This window comes from Phocoena sinus, chromosome 1 (assembly GCF_008692025.1).
Source record: "Phocoena sinus isolate mPhoSin1 chromosome 1, mPhoSin1.pri, whole genome shotgun sequence".
NCBI lineage: Eukaryota > Metazoa > Chordata > Mammalia > Artiodactyla > Phocoenidae > Phocoena > Phocoena sinus.
This window is the reverse complement of record NC_045763.1, coordinates 35,931,404-35,946,393: the sequence shown is the minus strand read 5'-3', so window position 1 is coordinate 35,946,393 and position 14,990 is coordinate 35,931,404. Positions and strand designations below refer to the sequence as shown.

The 14,990-nt window shown below is 59.6% G+C and overlaps 1 protein-coding gene across 4 annotated transcripts in view; it reads right to left on the bottom strand.

Annotated features, from left to right (window-relative positions):
* Positions 1–350: 350 nt before the first annotated feature.
* The window catches only part of PTPRF (protein tyrosine phosphatase receptor type F), an 86,073-nt gene continuing 71,433 nt past the window's right edge, over positions 351–14,990 (bottom strand). For all 4 annotated transcript variants that reach the window (XM_032630521.1, XM_032630539.1, XM_032630530.1 and 1 more), the window contains 13 exons: positions 13,104–13,219; positions 8,976–9,073; positions 5,953–6,076; positions 5,606–5,781; positions 4,793–4,912; positions 4,321–4,475; positions 3,957–4,242; positions 3,678–3,856; positions 3,338–3,464; positions 3,036–3,161; positions 2,617–2,771; positions 2,395–2,530; positions 351–2,050 (listed from right to left, as the gene is read on the bottom strand). In XM_032630521.1, the coding sequence (XP_032486412.1) occupies positions 1,982–2,050; positions 2,395–2,530; positions 2,617–2,771; positions 3,036–3,161; positions 3,338–3,464; positions 3,678–3,856; positions 3,957–4,242; positions 4,321–4,475; positions 4,793–4,912; positions 5,606–5,781; positions 5,953–6,076; positions 8,976–9,073; positions 13,104–13,219 (1,867 nt within the window). In that variant the 3' untranslated portion in view covers positions 351–1,981. The remainder of the gene's footprint in view (positions 2,051–2,394; positions 2,531–2,616; positions 2,772–3,035; positions 3,162–3,337; positions 3,465–3,677; positions 3,857–3,956; positions 4,243–4,320; positions 4,476–4,792; positions 4,913–5,605; positions 5,782–5,952; positions 6,077–8,975; positions 9,074–13,103; positions 13,220–14,990) is intronic.

The following is a 14,990-nucleotide window of genomic DNA, read 5'->3' as shown; positions in this document are numbered from 1 at the left end:
GGCAGGGGAGGAAGAGAGGGAGGAGGTGACGGAAGGGGATGTGTGTGGTCTGGGGAGTCCTGGTACCCACCATGTGGCGACCCAGAACATGGTGGGGGTGAGGAGAGGCAGGGGGTGTGCTTCTGGCCCGGGGAGTCGCAGCCCACGGTAGGTGCTCCTTCCACGCACTGTGGCTCAGTCTTCAGGCTCCCATCAGAAAGTGGGCACCAGGCCAGGAGCCCGTCTTCTCACAGGTCCTCAGGACAGCCTCGCTGTCTCCTGAGGAGCAGGAAATCGGCAGAACCTACCCCTAGGGACTGACTTAGAGAGCCCAGACTCTGGTTCCGCAAAGAGCCGAGACAGAGGCCCGGTTTGTAAGAAATCTGATTATTCAAATTTATTACCATCAAGAATTATGCAATGATGCTGTAGTTTTCTTAACAAATAGAAAACAGACTGTGTACAACAGTGAACTCTACAGCACTAGCATCCACAAGGTAAAAATGAATGTCTCATTCAACATTACCAACCCTGGATTGTTGATCCTGACCACCTACTTAGATCTGGGGACATCTGCCTCAGAGTCCCTCGGCTAAAACAGCTATGCACCCTTCCCGCCCCCACTTACCTACCTAGATAGTGCTGCCCAGAGGAAGAGGCCGCTCCCTGCCCCTCAGCAAGCCGAGATAATAAGGATTGAGTATAGTACCACTGAGAGAAGTCCAGTAGTCTTGCCACATTGGTTTAGGAGGGCATCTTTGAAGGAGTGGAAAAGAGCGATTCTCAGGGGCTTTGAAAACAGCTGCAAACCAGGGAGGGGAGTCATCTGGCCCCTGCTCCGAGGACAGATGTGTGCTACGAGGCCCACTGGCATGCACCTGAAGGGCCAGCTGCACCCCTGCTTGGCCCAGAGGTGTGTGGGGCATGGCACACACCCTGACTGGTGCCCATCACCTTGGCCACACGGCCAGACCCACAGCCTACCAACACCACGCCATCCCACAATGCTGGGGACAAAAAGCAAGGCTCTGCGGACCCAGAGGGAATCCCAGGCACACAGAGCCACCTCCCCTCTCAGGGGTTTGAAGCAGAGGCCAGGGGATGACTCTTTTTTTCTTGTGTTTTTTTTTTGTTTGGATTTTTTTGTCTGTTTGTTTTTTGTCTTTGCTTTATCTTTAAACTTTGCAAACGATGGTGATGAGGAATGCCTTTCCAGGCTCCCCCAGACACGTCTGTGGTTCTGGGCTGTGAATGTTAAACACACACTGGAATAGACGACTGGGGATGAGTGCTTCCTACCTCCGCCCCGCCCACCACTGTCTATGGGGCCCAAAATAAGGCTCTTACGGAAAAACAAAACAGAAATTAAACCAAAAAAAAAAAAAAAAAAAAACTTTTTCCCTGCATTTGGCTAAAACAGGATCTTGTCTGAAGGGCTGGAAGAGCAGCTGGATCAGCGATGCCTCTGCGCAGGCTGGCGGCCCCAGCTCCACACACACGAGGAAGGCACACCCCATCCTTCAGCAGTGAAAGTCGTACCAAGAAAGGGTCCAGAGCGAATTCAAAAGAGAACACAAGCTACACCGCAACCCCATTCTGCAGTTAAGAACTTGCAAAAGGAAAAGTCAGAGGGAAGAGGCTAGAATCCCTGTCTACCCCACTTAAAGTATAAAAAAAGGAGGCTTTGCTCCCATCCCCCCCACGAGAAGAAGCATGAGAAACGCGGCAGCGGAACAGAGAGCTCGCAGGGGCTCCGGGGCGGGCCTGGTGGACAGAGACGTGGCCTCAGTGCACGCCTGCCGGCCCACCCCCTCGCCCAGGGCAGTTCTGGGCTCTCCGTTCGGTGTGGCAATGTTCCTGAAATGCTGTGATCCCGGTGGGCTGTGCTCTGCCAGCAGCAGCACCTGTGCAGGAGGGCTGGATGATGGTCGGTATGGCTCAGAGGAGCTGGGTCCCCTCCGGAGCCCCCAGGTGGGGGCAGCGGAGGAGAGGGGGGCGGTGGTTACGTTGCATAGTGGTCAAAGCTGCCGAGGTACTCCAGGGCCGCGCGGTAGCACAGCTGGTACTGGTCCTGCCGGGACAGGGGTCTGGTCAGCGCAGACAGCGATGGAGGATACCCCGACACACAGCCAAGGGCACTCACACTGCAGCCAGTGGGTCACGGACTTAGCCTCTGCCTCTGCTGGCCAGCAGCAGGGGCCAGATCCAGACATCTGCCCAGGCTTCCCCCTGCCACCCCCACTCTGCCCCTAGATCGTGTACCCTGTAAGGACCGACACGTGCAACCCCAGCTGGGAGCCACGCACAACACTGGCGTCCAGTGCACAGCTGCCAAGCGGGGAACCCGCCCGGCTCAGCCTTCCCCAGCATGTGTCTGTGAGGAGCTGGCTTTGGCATGGCCAGTGGCCTGCATACCTCCGTCTGCACCATGGCTGGGCGCTGTGTGCGCAGGGTCTTCACGGTCTGGAACATGTCGACCACGCCCTCGTAGCGCATCCGCTCCAGGACGATGCTCAGCGTGATGAACACCCCGGTGCGGCCGACACCGGCACTGCCCAGGGACAGTGCTGGGTCAGGGCTCCTGCCCCTGAACCCCCAACCCTCCACACGCCCAGACCTCCATGGGGTCGGCCCCACCTGCAGTGCACCGTGATGGGCCCATCCTGCCCGAACTGCTCCTTGGTCTTGTGCACCTGCCCGATGAAGTCGATGAAGCCCTCGCCCGTCTTGGGCACGCCCTGCTCTGGCCAGTCTGTGAACTGGAACTGCCGGATCGTCCTTGACTGCCCATCCTGGGAGAGGTGGCAGAGGCCGGGGTCAGGGCTGGAGCTTCAGGCGGCAGCCCCCCAGGGCAGGCGGACAGTGCGGTAGCACAGGTAAGCACCCTGAGGTCGTTACACCGAGGCCACCCTGGGAAATGGGCTTGCACGCCCACAGCTTACCTTCGATTCCTGCAGCTGGAGCTGGGGCACCACAAAGGCAGCCCCACCACAGGGGCTCCAGCAGCGTTACAGACAAGCTTTCGTACAAATATACACACTCCCCCGTCCACTCACCCTGGCATCTGTGACCTTGAATTCACGCAGGATATACTGGGGCATGTTGTACTCAGCCATCGGGTCAACGACAAAGTACTGGTAGCGAGCAGAGCGCTCTGCGGGCCAGTACTGGTGGCACTTCTCCTGTGGACAGAGGGCCCGGCCCCATGGTCAGGTGGGGAAAGAGTGGGGAGGGGAGCTCCGGGTTTCAGAGGTTTCGGGGACAGGATGCCACAGGTGGTGATAATGGGGTCTGAGGCTACGCTGACAGGGCCGGGAGAGGAAGGACACGATAGAGAAGGGGTGGCTGGCGTGCTCACCCTGCCCATCTCCCGAAGCCTGGTAAGCATGACGATGATGGTGGAGTTGTGCTCCCACAGCATGCGCCAGAAGTCCTCGGTGCTCTCCGCCAGAGGCCCCTGTGTGGCTATGTAGGCCTTCTGCTGTCTGGGGTGGACATAAGACTGGACATGCTGGAGGTGCTGCTGTCCCCCGAGTCTCCCCATGGCTGCCTAGTCCCTTGGGGCCCCGCTCAGATCACCCCTCCTCCAGGAAGCCCACCCTGGTCTTCCAGGCTGGCCCTACTCTGTTGCGCCCCCAGCCGGCCAGGAGCAGGCCTGGCTACCCGTGGGCGTGGTGGGCAGTCACAAGTGTGCTGACCTATAGCCATCCAGGAAGCTGGCGTTGATGTAGTCGGAGCCCTCCACGCCGCGGATGGGTTGCAGACACACACGGGTCAGTTCGTAGGGCATGATGTTCACCAGGCGGTTCTTGAACTTGTTGCAGGGCAGGTTGGCACTGATGAAGCGGGATGTGTGGGCCTTGGAGCTGGCCAGCAACTAGCGAGAGGGAGAGGCTGGTCAGGCCTGGCTTCCTGAAGGACGGTCCCCGGGACCCAGTCCAGGCCCTGGAGCCAGGCAGGCCCAGCCCTGAGCCCACCTTGAACTCCAGCTCCATGGCGGTCACACTTTCCCCAGGAGGTACTTGGCCCAGCTTCTGGATGTGGGCATAGAGGTTGCGAGCAGGCACCTCCGTGTGTCCACACGTGGCGGCCTCCAGCAGGGCCTCATGGATGAACACGTACTGGTCCTCGGTCTGCACCATGTAGTTGCGCTGTGACCGCATGCACGTCACGTGGCCGTAGATGTCCACCGTCTTCTCATGCTTCATCCGCTCCAGCATGGCGTCGATGACGATGAAGCAGCCCGTGCGGCCCACGCCCGCACTGCAGGACACGGACTCAGCCTGGGCAGGGGCCCACCCCGCCTCTGCCCCACCCCCCGGTGGCGTGGCACTCCCTCACCTGCAGTGCACCACCATGGGCCCGGCGTCCAGCGGGTTGCAGGCCTTGACCCGCCGCAGGAAGGCCAGGATGGGGGTCGGGTACTCGGGAACTCCGTGGTCTGGCCAGGCCATGAACTGGAACTGACGCAGCTCCCGCTTCTCACTGGAGCCACTCTGGGGAGGAGAGCGGGGAGGGACGGTGTGACCAGGGAGTGTACCCTCTACAGACTCAGGGCAGGATGCCCCAGTGCTGAGGCCAGACCCCGGCTTTCCAACGGGACTCAGAAGCCACACGGGGCAGCATGAAGGAGCTCGGGTGCTGCTTCCATCCATGCCGCCCATGGCACCGGCTGTCATGGTGCGCTCACACCTCCAAGCCCCGACCTCCAACACCGGGCTCCCACTCGCCCCCTTCCCCGCCAGCACACCATGTTCAGACCATTGTCCTCATAGGTCCCGGCCAGGGGACAAGCACGGGGGCAGGACCATACCTTGTGGAGCGCAAAGGTGCGCACAGTGTAGGTGGCCAGCTCCACTGTGTCCAGCAGGGTCACCTGGATGAGGCCGTAGGTCTCGGTGCCACGGGGTGGCCAGTACTGATCGCACTTCACCTGCAGAGGGACAGCAGGGCAGGGTGTCTGGAGGTACCCAAAGGCTCAGGCGGGCAGAAGCAGGGTGGGAGGTCTAGTCCTCAGCCCCGAGCTCTCAGATCCATTATGCCACCCCTCACCAAACCCTATCATGGTCTCACGATACGCCTCCACCCCTGCCCTCACCAGGGGAACGAGGGACGTAATTGAAAATTGTTTATTCATGACCAGATTTCACCAGGCACATTTTCTGCCAAATTTACCCATAACGTTTATGCACCATTTTCAAGCTCTGTAAATTTTACGTTCCAGTCAACGCTTTGCTGTGCATAAACAGATAACAGCAGCTCTTTCCACTAATTAACTTAGGAGACGTGTTAATGCCCCAGCTACACTCCAGCATCTGGGGAACATGCGAACATCCCAGAAACATGCCAGCAACTGGGGAGCGTATTAACATTCTTGGAAAATGACAGCATCTGGGGCAACACAGTAACATGCTGGGAACCCACTAGTATATGGGGAACATGCCACATCCCAGGAACGTCCAGCAGCTGGGACACGAAGACACCCCAGGAAAACAACAGCACTTGGCAAGTCCCTTGAGGAGCTTCTTCCCACAGGGATGGGAAAAGGTGTCTGAAGTCACCTGGTGGCTGAGTATCCGCTGCCACCCTCCTCCCTCGCCCTGGGCAGGGCTCTGCACAGCCTTACCCGGGACTTTTCCTCCAGCCGTGTCATCATGACCACAGTGGCTGTACGCTGCTCCCACACCATCCTCCAGAAATCGCCCATGGTCTCAGGCAGCGGGCCCTGCGTGGCAATGTAGGCATTCTGCTTGCGGTAGCCATCGATGTAGTTGGCGTTGATGTAGTCACTCCCCGGGACACCTATGAACAGGCAGGAAGGGACATGGGAGAGCATTATCCTGGGGCCTCCAACCCAGTCCATCCATACCTCCTCGGTGCACCCTGGGACCTGTGGGCCTCTCCTGGAGGATGAAATGTCCCCCAGCGAGGAGGAGATCAAGGGGATGGGAGGGGGCCCCGCCCTCGGCTCACCATCAATGGAGGTAAGGATGACTCGAGAGTGGTCGTAGGCAATGACGTTGGCGTAGCGGTTCTTGGGCTTGTTCACCTCCAGGTTTGAATTCTCCCACGTGAACTGCTGTCCAGGGTCAATTGACTGCAGGGAATGGAAGAGGCAGGTGGAGTGGGGCAAGAGCTGACTACCTAGTGCCTCCAGGGAGACCCAGCCTTCCAGGTGGTGTCCACATCCGGCCTTCACTCCCGGTTCACAGCCAGCCGCTCTACTGCATGGTGCCGGTGAAGGCTGAGCACCAGCTCCCCTGGCCACGGAGCGAAGAGGCTGGCACGGCACCCATCAGCAAGGCGATGGACCGAAGAGTCCTCTGACCAAGGTACCACAAATCCCCTCGCCCAGGAGAGTGGTCCGGGGTGGGGTGGGGGCTAGGGAAGTCCCTCAAGCCCTGAATCCAGCTAATGAATGAGTGCAGAAGCAACGGCGGCCAGCTGCGCACGACCCAGTGCTGCTGGGGCTCTGGCCAATGCTGCATGGCCTCGCCCAGCTCTCCTCTTCCCTCTCTGGCTGTTCCTTCCCATAGGCAGGACGCAGTGCTCCTCCGGAGTTCATTCCTGGGCCCTCTTTGCACTCTCCAGCCCTTCCTGGGTGAGTTCACTTGCTCTCAGGACCTTACGCCCACATGCTGGAGCTGCCGTAACCCCAGCCGGAGCCCGGAGTCTCCCCTGAGCTCCCAGTCTGAATAGCCAGCAGCCCCTTGGACATCCCACCTGGACATCCCACACTCCTTCGGTCTCAACCCTTGCCAAGCTGAGCTCATCAGCTCCCCCTGCAAACCCGGCTCAGTTGCTGGGGCTCCATCTCAGTGAAGGGCACTATCCTCATTTACCCCAAAGCCCCGGCCACAACCTGCAAGTCGTCCTCAAAACTCCTCTGTGCCCCATCCCATCGCTCCCAGCCCCTCAGCTCTCTCCAACCTGCTGCCAGGGCCTCAGCCAGGCCACCTGTGCTCAGACTTGGCATCTCCCTGCCTCTTCGCTTGGCCCCACTCCGTCCTGCAGCCGGAAAAATCCTTATAAAATGCAGATCTGTGATCAATTCCCTGCTTAATGTCTCCCATGGCTCCTCATCGCCTCAGATGATAATAGTAACAGCTGAGGCTCAGCGAAAACTTACCGTGTGCTTGGCACTGCTCTCAACACTCTGCGTGTATTCCCTCATCTAATCCTCCCACGAAATAGGTTCTATTACCACCCTCCTTTTACAGACGAATACCACCCGAAGTTCTCAGCATAGCACACCGTGTCCTCCAGGTTTTGGCGCCAGCCTGTTACTCTCCACGGGTCAGCGAGCACTGCTTCCGTGAGACCCCAGCACACCCCACCCCTAGCCTGCTTGCTTCGGTGCTGTCGGCCGGCCGATCTTCTCCGCACGTCTGCATGTTTAACCCCAGGGTATGAGGTCACATTCAGTGTCTCTCATCTGTCGGCACTCGTCTCCCCGCCGGCTGAGCTCCCTGTGGGCACTTGCCTCCACACCCCCAAAACCCAGCACAGGCTAAGTGCCTGACGATGCCAGATGAGCGACTGACTGACCGTTAAAGGTAACATAGCTATGGGATCCTGGCTGCAGGAAAGCTCTCGGCAGGCCGGGTGGCCAGAGGAGGCTTCCTGGAGGAGGAGGCTGTGGTGAGGAAAGCGCAGACTGGAGCAGAGAAGAGGCAGAAGGTGCACGGGGGACACTGAGTCTGGACAGTGAGCCGCAGAGCCCCATGGGAGGAAGGGTGGCGTGGGACGTGGGACTGGATGAGTGTGGGCGGGAGACCAGGCCAGGTAAGGAGCTGGAGGCAGGGAGCCCCCCCTTAGCGGCTCTGTCCCCCCCATGGCGGGGCTGTGCAGAGCAGGCCCCCAGTGGGCGCTCTGCAGGGAGAAGTGGCACGCCTCCCTCGCGGCACAGGTGATCATCAGTTCCCCGGCCAAGCTCAATTTCCTCTGTGGAAACCTGGCTCACAGCCCTTGAAGGGGAGCTCTGGTGCCCGCGATAGCAGCCCAGCTTAAGGTGGACATCTGACTGGAGCGGGGCGGGCTCACAGGCAGGGTGGAGCCAGCCCGTCAATCACCCATCCATCCACCTACCATCCTGTGCCAGCGCTGCGCTTCGGGCGGGGGGCGGGTTGGAGGGGCCGAGTGGGGCAGAGGCGGAAGATGCCTTAACAACACCTCCGCCCGTGCTCCTTAGAGGAGGTGGGGCTCTCCTTATCAACTCCTTGACACCCCTTTCACTAGCAAAGCACCTCCCCAGCCCGGCGCCTGGAAGCCCTGACTCTGGGCAGGAGCAGTGCTCTGAAGTCTGAGCCCCCAGCAGATAGGGTCCAGGCCAGAGTGAAGGGAGTACCTGGAGGGCCCTGAGCAGGAGGGTTTGTGCAGCCCAAGTGGCAAGATTCAGGCCCCCCAGCTCCCCATCTCTGTGATCTGTACTCTGAGAACACCCGTGAGCACATGCATGTGCAGGGTACAGGCTGACAGACACATTCCACTACTCATCAGCTGTGTGACCTTGGGCAAGTCACTTCCCCTCCTCTAAGCCTCAGCTTCCTCATCTGTAAGATGGGATAACACCAGTATCCGTTTCACAGGGTGTGGGGAGGGCAGGATGGTATGCAAAGTACCTAGCCTAGAGCTGGCCCGCAGGAAGCTCTCCATAAATGCCAGCTGTTATTACTGACCTGGGGGTGTGTGTGTGTGTGTGTGTGTGTGTGTGTGTGTGTGTGTGTGTGTGAGACAGAGAGAGGGAGAGAGAGAGAGAGACCTGTCTGCCTCTGTTAGCATCGGGGCATGTGACTGAGTGTCCTGACCCGGGGATCTGGAAGGGCCTCTGTCAGGCCCAGAACCTGAGACCTGAGGAGTTGAGTTCCCTGCTGGCCACTGCTGACCCCTCCAGTGTGTGTTCTGGAGAAGCCTGGAGCCCGAGGCAGGAAAGGAGCCGGTCTGGGGCCAGGCACATGGTGGGGGATGTGAAGCGGGGGTGAGGGGGGAAGTCTCACCTCGTATTCCTGGGAGAACTTGAGGCCGTCGTTGGCTTTGAGGCGCTCGATGTTGTCCGCCAGGTCGGTGATAGGGATGGGCGGGTGGTCTCGCATACCTGGAAGCAGGGCACACACAGGCAGAGTTAGCGTGAGGCCTGAGAGGGGTGATGGAGACAGCCCCAATGCATGTATGTGCACATGTGGACACGTGTGACCATGGAGCACTCGTCACTGGTGGCATGGAGACGGCGGCACATGCGGCGACAGGGATGGCGGGGCACACAGTGGCTGGGGGTGGGGGCGGGAGAGGACAGAGGTGGAAGGGTGTGTGGTGTGAGCACGAGTGAGCATGTCCATGTGACACGGTGCTGAGTGGCGGGTTCTCCACAGGCATGGGAGGCCTCCCCGCTCCCAGGCCGGGGCCGGAAGCCCAGGTGGAAGGCAGTGGACAGGATGGGGCTGGGCTGCTTCAGCCTGCACCCCGCCTGCGGGTCCTGCCTCTGGACAGCGCTCCTGCCCTCACTGGCGCCAGTCACCATGGGAGGCTGGGTGATGTCCCTGTCCCAGCACCCAGCATGTGGATGGAGTGATCATGATGTACATGGCAGAGACGTGGAAGAACTCGGAGGGAGAAGCAAAGGGGAGGAGGGAGATGTGGGGAAAGAGAGGCAGGGAGACAGGAGAGGAGTCGGACTGAGACCGGAGAGGGGTCGGACTGAGACGGGAAAGGGGTCGGACTGAGACCGGAGAGGGGTCGGACTGAGACTGGAGGCGAGAGGCAGAGACAGACAGAGTGGCGGGAAGGAAAACAGGGCGGGAAGAAGGGGGCAAGGTGGGGAGAGAGCGGGATGGACAAAGAAAAGATGGGGCAGTGAGAAGGTAGAGAAAAGAGAGGAAGAACTCAAGGAAGGAGGGCGGCGATGGGTGAGAGAAGTAGAGGAAACACACAGAAGCCAGAGTGGGCCCCAAACACGGGAACGCAGAAAACTAACTTGAGATATTCGGGCAACTGGGGACACTGGAACCTGCAGAGAGAAAGAACAAAAACAGGGGGGCAAGAGAAGGAAACCCGTTAACCTCTGGTTACACTGCTGCTGAACACCGTGCGGGGCAGGGGGCTCGCAGGGGCAGTCCCACCGCAGCCCCCTCTGCCCCCCGAGGAGCAGATGCATCTCCCACCCAGAGCCTGGGCGGTCTCAGGGGCCTCCTTCTATGATGGAAGTCTAGGTCCAAGCCAACCTCGTGCCCTCTGGTATCAAAGTTTGACCCTGACTATTTCCAGATGAACTGGCAAAAGGGAAGTGTGCTTTCAGAGAGAGAGATGAGGCACGTGCGGTGAGAAACAGAAGGGTGAGTCCACACGAGGATGTGCAGATGGGGACAGTATCACTCTTTCAGCTTTTCTGTGCGTTTGAAGCACTTTCAGAAGAAGAGTTAAATTATGAGAGAAAATAATAAACATTTGCTGAACGAAAAAACCGAGAAGGAAACCCTCAGCCGTGGACAGTGCTGCCATCGCCGCCACCCCTTCTGGTCACCGGTTCCCTCCCAGACCACCCCTGTGCACAGACACCTCTCCCCACCAGCAGTCCTGTTCCCTGATCTCGGCACCTCGGGTGACCCTCACTGTGCCCCTCCCCACGGTCCGCCCGGGGCCACAGCCTCCTGTCCTTTTGGACCCCCATCCCTTTTAACACCACCTCTGACTGCCTGTGCTCCACCCCGCCGCCTCCTCTCATATCCCTGCCCTTTCCCCCGGGCCCTGCAGCCACAAGGATCCAGACCCCAGCAGGGCCTTCACGCCCACTTGCTCATTCCCCACTCACTGTGCCTCAGCCCACGGAAATGCTCCTGCCCCCAGGACCCGCCCACCACACGCTCTCCAAGGTCCCAACTGCCGAAGCCAAAGGCCTCTGTCTGGGTCCTCCTTGCACAGCCCTCCCCATCTGGCCTCTGGGACACTCCTCTCCCCGAGTTCTCTCTCCCTCTGGCTCCTCCTCCTTGGCTATCCTTCACCCATCCTTCCTCAACATTTCACCTCCTTCCCTGGCTGCCCTTCATCTGCTCTCTTCCCCCGCCCCCTCTTTCTGGGAGAGCCCATCTATTTGCAGGCGTTGACCACTGCGCGCTCCTTGGCATGCCCCACGCCCGTGGTTCCAGCCAGGATGTTGGTGCGGAGGTCTCCCTGGACCCTCCCACCCCAATGCTCAGCCAGCAACCACAGAGGCATCCTGGGACCCCTGCCCCCATTTCCTCACCCCACATGGAATCAAGCCTGAGCCCTGCTGCTTAGGTCTCGCTCATGTCTCCCCACTGCCACCCGCCTCGTCCAGGTCCTCAGCACCTTCTCAACGGCCTGCCTCCCCAAGTTCTCCCCTTCCAATCTGCCTTCCACATGGCAAACAGAGCTATGTTTCTACAGCACAATTCTGACCCTGTTGCTGCCCTGCTGAAAACCTTTAATGCCTCCCTGGAACCCTCAAGACAAAGTCCAAACCCCTTAGCCTGGCGTGCAGGTCCCTCTGTGACGGGACCTCGGCCTAGCCCTCCAGACTCATCTCTGGGCTCTCAACAACCCCAGCTCCAGTGCCGCAGGACACAGTGCCTGAAAGCTGCTTCCCCACATGCTACTGCCATAGAAGCGAGTTCCCTCCGTTCCCTCCCACCCCCTCCCTGCCCGACTAAGGCCCACACGGCTTGGCATCCCTCTCAGAGGAGGCTTCTCTGCCCTCCAGGCCCCGGCTTTGATTCCTTGAAGATCTGATCACATCTGGTTGCAACAGCCTGCTAAGTCAGCCTGGCTCTCTCTCTTTCAGGAAACGTGCCCTTGGAACTCAGTCAGCACGTTGTCAGGGAGCCCAGGCCACAGGATGAGAGCCGAAAACCTCAGGTGAGCTCACAGCTGACTGCAGTGTCAACCATAAGACATGAGAATGAATGAGTCTCCAGAATTCTGGGGTCAGCAGACTTTTCTATAAAAGGCCAGCTAGTAAATATTTTTGGCTTTGTGGACATATGGTGTCTATCACACCTACTTAGCTCTACTTTGTAGTATGAAAACAGCCACAGACAATACATAAATGAATGGGCGTGGCTGCGTTCCAATAAAACTTTATTTGCAGAAACAGATGGTGGGCTGCATCTGGCCTCGGGCCATAGTCTGCTGACCCCTGATCTGAACGATTCTGGCTCCCAGCTTTTGAGTCTTTCGGCCGAGGGCCCAGACATTCTGGAATAGAGACAAGCTGCTCCTGCTACACTCCCGTCTGAATTTCTGACTCAGGAAGACGGTGACAATAGTACATAATTGTTGTTTTCAGCCACGAAGTTTTGCGGTAATTTAACACGCGGCAACGAGCAGCTCGTGTACACACAAACCCTGTGTGTCGTAGTTCACTCATTCATTCAGCTGCCTTGTGTTTGTTTCACAGGCGCTCAACAAGAATCCACCGTGGGAGAGGAAGAAGACAGTTCCTGGCTCCACAGAGCTCTGTCACTGAGGCAGTTCCAGCCCAGGGTGGGAGGTGTCACGATGGAAGCAGCATCTGGGAGCCGAGGAACGACCCTGCCCACAGGGAAGAGGTCTGAGCTGTGTCTGCTGGGGCACAGGGAGGGAGTGACAGCTCAGGTAGAAGGGGCAGCCAGAGAGCCCCGTAACAGTGGCGGGGAAGGAAAGGCAGGCACCAGGTCCTGTGCGGGGTCTCTGTACTCGCACAGAATATCTGGGGCCAGCCACTAGAAGGGCCAGATGTGGGCACCCCATCCCGCCACAAGGGTCTGATGGGCCGTTTCCCACTAACAAACCTCTCGTGTGCAGGGACCAGAGCACGGGTGCAGAGGCTGGCCACCCCGGGGCTGGGATGTGGCTCTGTGTGGGTCCCGGGCCCATACTTGGAGGGCGTGACCAAAGACGAGGTCGGGTCTGAGCAGCTAGCTGCCCCCCACCCCCAGAGGCTCCCGGGCCCTGGGGTGCCTGTCCAGCTCTTGATACAGGGGTTCCTCGGTCACTTCATCAAAGTGGATGGGTACAGGGAGAAGGGCAGAAGGGAGGAACAGGAAATGGGGGCCAGGGTGAGGCCAGGGTCCCTCGGTGGAGACCGGCAGGCCTGGGTGGGGCAGGCAGGCAGGCCGAGGGAGCCACCCTACCTGGGGTCTGGTAGTTGAGCCGCCGCATCTCCACGGGGTCGGAGGAGTGGGCCAGCAAGGAGTCCTTCAGCCCAATTGACTGCTCATCCTTGGACGATGGGGAGTGGGTCCTTTTCCTGGAGAGGCAGAAGGGCGGTTGGTGAGAACTGAGGTCCAGGTGGAGAACAGAGATGCATGGCATAGCCTGCCACCACAGAGGCCCTGTGTCCACGGCCCTGCTCCTGCCACCCCAGCCTGGGGTCTCTGAGTGCAGGGGAGCCAGGGCCGGAGCAGCTTCACGTGAGAGGACACAGGGCGGAGGGTGCGGAGACAGCCGGAATAGGGGGTGGACAGAGGGCCAGCCCAGTGAGAAAGGAAGGGGCCGCAGAGGCTGTGGCTCCTTCCCGTAAAGGGCAGGTCACTGCCGGGCAGTAGCTGTTGTCTGCAAGGGCCCCACGGCTGAGGCAACAGGAGCCACCAGGAGGAAACATGCAAACGACACCTAAGATATGCAAACATCACAGAGAGCTGGGCCTCAGCTATCTGGCTCTCGGTACAAGGGTAGAGGTGCAGAGCAGCAGGGGAGGGACGGGGAAGACGTCCCCCTAGCTGGGCAGAGTCCTCCCTTGCTGGCCTCGGCTCCCCGGGCTACGGGGACAGGATGAGAGACAGACTGCAATGTCCAGCTGCTGGCAAGTATCCAGGGGCCGCTTCTGCTCGGTGGACACAGGTGTGCTTGGGGAAGAAACTTACGCGAGTGTGCATGAGTGTGCAGCACACACTTCCCCGCTGCCCTGCAGCCAGTGCTCTTTGCACACAGGCCAGACTCTGTCCCCTGCAGCGCTCAGGTAACCTCAGAGACCTGGGAGCCTGGGGGAAGGCTCTGGTGAGCTCAGAGTCTGTGCCTGCAGGGGAAGTGGTGGAGGTCTGTGCTTTGCCTGTGCCCGGAAAAGGGGCATCCCCTGTGCAGAGCACCAGTCGAGAGAGTGACAGAGCCTGTCCCATCGCCTGCCAAGCTGACCAGACAGCCGCAGGCCAGGAGGCTTCTGGCCCAAGCAGCGCCCCTCCCTGCTGGGCCCGCAGTGTGCATGGGGATAAGAAGTGAAGGGGGAAGCGTGTGAAGAGAGAAGGAAGGACTCCTACCTTTCTTGTTTACTAGGTCCCGAAAGACAGGCAAGGACAGAAGAAAGGAACGGTCACTGTTTCCGCCAAGCACTCAGACCCTCTCACGACATGGGGGACACTGCGGACCCATCTATGGCACCCACGTGGCATTCACGGGGAGGGGTTGCCTCTCCTGGCAGACACCAGGACCCAGAGGCAGTGGGGGGAGGATGAATGGGTGTGTGGAACCCTCCTCAGGTTCCCCACCCATGGGTCTCCAGGCCCTGAACCAGGCGAGACTGTCCCTATTCACCCTGGGAGGAAGGAGCTAACTTCAGGAAGGAGGCACCAGGTCCAGGTCAAGGGTCAGGGTCAGGGGCAGGGAGAGATGGGGTACTGGGGACAGGAACTCGTGTGTGAACATGTTCAGACATACGGACCAACAAGCGTTCACCGACAGCCTTGCGCTGGGTGCTGGAAACAGGCCCAGCGCCGTTCCCGTGGAAGAACCACTGGACGACAGTGGGGGACAGTGTGGCGAAGGGGTATAGGAGGGGCCCGGCAGAGCCTCGTGGGCACCAGAGCCTGGAAAGTAGTCTTGAAGGATGAGATGGCAGTTGCCCGGGCAGGGGGAAGGAGAGCGGCAGAGCGGAGGGGCTCAGCCCGGGCTGGCCGGGAGCTGCACTGGTTCAGTGACGATGTCGGGGTGTCGGCAGGGGCCAGACCGACCAGGCATTTGATGGACCTCAGGCTACAGAGATCGGACTATAAAACTCTTTAGTTAAAACTGAGAAGTGTTAAGCT